This window comes from Cervus canadensis, chromosome 15, assembly GCF_019320065.1.
Source record: "Cervus canadensis isolate Bull #8, Minnesota chromosome 15, ASM1932006v1, whole genome shotgun sequence".
Lineage (NCBI taxonomy): Eukaryota > Metazoa > Chordata > Mammalia > Artiodactyla > Cervidae > Cervus > Cervus canadensis.
The window spans coordinates 63355966-63359775 of NC_057400.1; the positions used below are offsets into that span (position 1 = coordinate 63355966).

Genomic DNA, 3810 nt, shown 5'->3' on the forward strand with positions numbered 1-3810 from the left:
CACATGCCCAGGGGTGGGATTAATGGATTATATAGTAATTTAACTTTTAGTTTTCTAAGGCACTTTCATACTCTGTTCATAGTGGCTGCACCAACTTCCATTCCCACCAACAGGGAGGGTTAACAGTGTAACAGTAGGAGGGTTCCCTTGTCTCCACACTCTCCAGCATTAGTTATTTACAGGCTTTTTAGTGATGGCCATTCTGACTAGTGTTAGGTTGTACTTCATGGTAGTTTTGTTTGTGTTTTTCTGATAATTAATGATGCTGAGCATCATTTTATGTGCTTACTGGCCATTTGCATATCTTCTTTGGAGAAATACCTGTTAAGATTTTCTACCCATTTTTTGATTGTTTTTGTTGTTGTTGTTATTGAGGTGTGTGAACTATTTGTATATTTTGGGCATTAAGCCCTTATTGGTCACACCATTTGCAAATATTTTCTCCCATCCTGTAGGTTGTCTTTCTTTACTTTCTTCTTCTTCTTCTTTTTTTTTTTTTTTTTGGTTTCCGCAAAAGCTTGTAATATTGATTATGTCCCATTTGTTTATTTTTCATTGTATTTCTATTCCCTTCCCGAGACTGACCTAAGAAAACATTGGCACTATTTATGTAACAAAATGTTTTGCCTACACTCTCTTCTAGGAGTTTTATGGTGTCATGTCTTATGTTTGAGCCTTGAAGTCATTTGGAGCTTACTTCTGTGCGTGATGTGAGGATATGTTATAACTTCATTGATTTACATGAAGCTGTTCAACTTTGCAGTACCACTTGCTGAAGATGAGCTACATTTGCATGAAGAAGTATACCTTTGTGCCAGTAAAGAAAAGGAGAATCTTTTGGTTGTGAAAAATTAGCTGGACTGAAAAATATGTTACTCATTTATACCCTCTGTGTCAGAAATTTCCTACAAACATCATATCCTGAAAACTCTAGTTCATTTAAAGATAAATAAAGAGAAAGAAAAAAAGTGGCATAGATCAATAAATACATTTTGCAACCCTGTGGACTGTAGCCCACCAGGCTCCTCTGTCCATGGGATTCTCCAGGCAAGAATAGTGGGTTGCCATGACTTCCTCCAGGGGATCTTCTTGACCCAGGGATCAAACCTGCATATCATTTTGTGTCTCTTGTATTGTTAGGCGAGTTCTTTACCACTAGCCCCACTTAGGAAGCCCCATTATTCAAGGGAAGAAGTCAAAATATGAACATTCATAGGAGTCTGAGAAATGTTGGTTCTAACCCTCTCGGATAACTTTGAGGGATTCACAACTTCAGTGGAGGAAGCAATTGCAGAGAGAACAAAAATAGTAGAGCCTGAATACGTTAATGCATTGCTACAATCCCATGATAAAATGTTAATGATGAGGCGGTGGTCGATCAGGACATGAGGTGGCCCACAATGAAGCCACCTAGTTCAATGCAAACAAGTGAGTTTGACTCATCAGATGAAGAGCCTATTGAAGATGAACAGACTCCAATTCAGATATCATGGCTACCCTTGTCACGAGTGAATTGTTCTCAGTTTCTTGGTTTATATGCTCTTCCAGGTTGTAAATTTAAAGATGTTAGAAGAAATGTCCAAAAAGATACAGAAGAACTAAAGAGCTATGGTATACAAAACATATTTGTTTTCTGCACCAGAGGGGAACTGTCAAAATATAGAGTTCCTAACCTTTTGGATCTCTACCATCAGTATGGAATTACCACTCATCATCATCCAATTCTAGATGGAGGGACTCCTGACATCACCAGCTACTGTGAAATTATGGAGGAGCTTGAAATTTGCCTTAAAAATAACCAAAAAACCTTAATACACTCTTATGGAGGACTTGGGAGATCTTGTCTTGTAGCTGCTCATCTCCCCCTATACCTGTCTGACACAGAATCACCACAGCAAGCCATCAACAGCCTGATGGACATGAGAGTATCTGGAGCAATACAGACCATAAAGCAATATAATTATCTTCATGAGTTCCAGGACAAGCTAGCTGTATACCTTTCATCAAGAGATTCACTCTCAAGATCTGTATCTAGATAAAAGAATTTCAAATAGCATATATATGACCATGTCTGAAATTTGAGTTCTCTAATAGCATTTGTATTGAAACTACTAGTGCTATCAAACTGAATGCAATTAATGTAAATGTACATGTGCAGATGTTCCCAAAGCTTTTATCGACAAAGAAAAAAAAAAATATGTTAATGAGAAGTTGCTTCTTATGGATAAGCAGAAGTTTCTTGAGATGGAATCTTCACAAGGTGAAGATTCTGTGAAAATTGTTCAAATGACAACAAAAGATTTAGAATATGACATAAATTTCTTTAATAAGCAGTGACTGGGAGGGTTTGAAGGACTGACCCCAATTTTGAAACAAGCTTTATCGTGGGTAATGTAATATCAAACAGCATCACATCCTAGAGAAAAACCATGAGGGGAAGAGTCAATTGATGCAGCAACTTAAGCACTGTTTTATTTTTAAGAAATTCCTACACCTACCCCAACTCTTAGAAAACACTACCCTCATCAAGATCAGCCACTCTGTGGCACCTTGGGAAGCCATCAACATCAAGACACAACCTCCACTAGCAAAAAAAAAAAAAAAAAATTGCAACATGCTGAAGGCTTGTTAACCTTTTTTAGCTATGAAATATTTTTTAATGAAGGTATGTTAATTTTTAGATATAATGCTATTGCACACTTAATAGTCTACAATATAGTGTAAACATACCTTGAATATATTTACTGGGAAACCAACAATTTAGTGTGACTCACTTTAATGTGATTTTTTTTTTTTTATTCCAGTAGTCTGGAACCAAACCTTCAGTTCCTTCAAGGTGTGCCTATATGCTAAAGGAACTGGTGGAGATCCACAATTATTAGAAAAAAGAAACATAAAAAGTATTTTGAAGGTTTACTGGTGAAGGAGTGCCAAAATGCCGTTAGGTCCAAAGCTACATCTAGAAGAGGGCAGAAACTGTTGTGGTGCCCAGAATCCAGAGAGTCAGGTACAGAGCCTTTGCCTAACATTGAGCTTTATTCAGAGTATGGGTGAGTGAGGCCTTTCCCTCCCCTACATCACAATGCTAACAAACGTCAAGACTAGTAGTGGGGGAGATGTATCAGGGAAAGCTATAAGACAAAGATTCTATCTGGGAAACAGTACAAAAACAAACAAAAAAATATGCAAAGACAAGTAGGAAGACGTGCAAGTGGGAATGAGATACTGAGAAAAGTTCTCTGGCAAATTAGCTCACACAACAAACACAAACTGCCCCTAGAGGAATAAAGGCAAGTATACAAACAAGAATCAAAGTTATCCCAAGCCCTAATGAAATTAATAGAAAAACCTACACTAAAGATCTAGGAGAAGGAAAAGTATGCTAGCCTACAAGCATAGAAGTACTTACATTAGCATTCATTGTTCTAGACAACAAATTTGGCTTTCAACAACAAATAAAGTACACAAAAAGGTAAGACAAAACACTGTGAAAAGACAAAGCAACTATCAGAACCAGACTCATTTCATATATGAAAAAAGATGCTCTATTAGACTCAAAATTGTAAATAAATAAATATACTAAGGGATCTAGTAGAAAAAGTAGACAACATGAAGAATTTCAACATACCTATTGTGAAACCTGATAAATATAAAAGCTGACATAATCCTGAAAGAGTTAATTATTAGTTAGGTTGATAAGAAGTCTGGGGTGCCCAAGGAGGAGAAAGGCATCTGGTGCTCTTGGGAAGAGAAAAAGACAAACTTTTTCATTCCTTACTCTTAGTCATACAAAATGTTTTCTTTTCTTTA

At 36.7% G+C, this 3810-nt stretch overlaps 1 protein-coding gene across 1 annotated transcript; it reads left to right on the top strand.

Moving 5' to 3' along the window:
* Positions 1–1400: 1400 nt before the first annotated feature.
* Positions 1401–2039, top strand: LOC122453902 (cyclin-dependent kinase inhibitor 3-like). Its single transcript, XM_043488225.1, has 2 exons — positions 1401–1428; positions 1549–2039. The coding sequence occupies exons 1-2, from the start codon at positions 1401–1403 to the stop codon at positions 2037–2039; spliced, it is 519 nt and encodes a 172-aa protein (XP_043344160.1).
* Positions 2040–3810: the final 1771 nt, after the last annotated feature.

Coding starts and splice junctions, on each gene's coding strand:
- LOC122453902 (XM_043488225.1), top strand. CDS start 1,401: ATGAAGCCACCTAGTTCAATGCAAACAA. Junction 1,429..1,548: donor ACCTAGTTCAATGCAAACAA/GTGAGTTTGACT, acceptor ATGCTCTTCCAG/GTTGTAAATTTAAAGATGTT.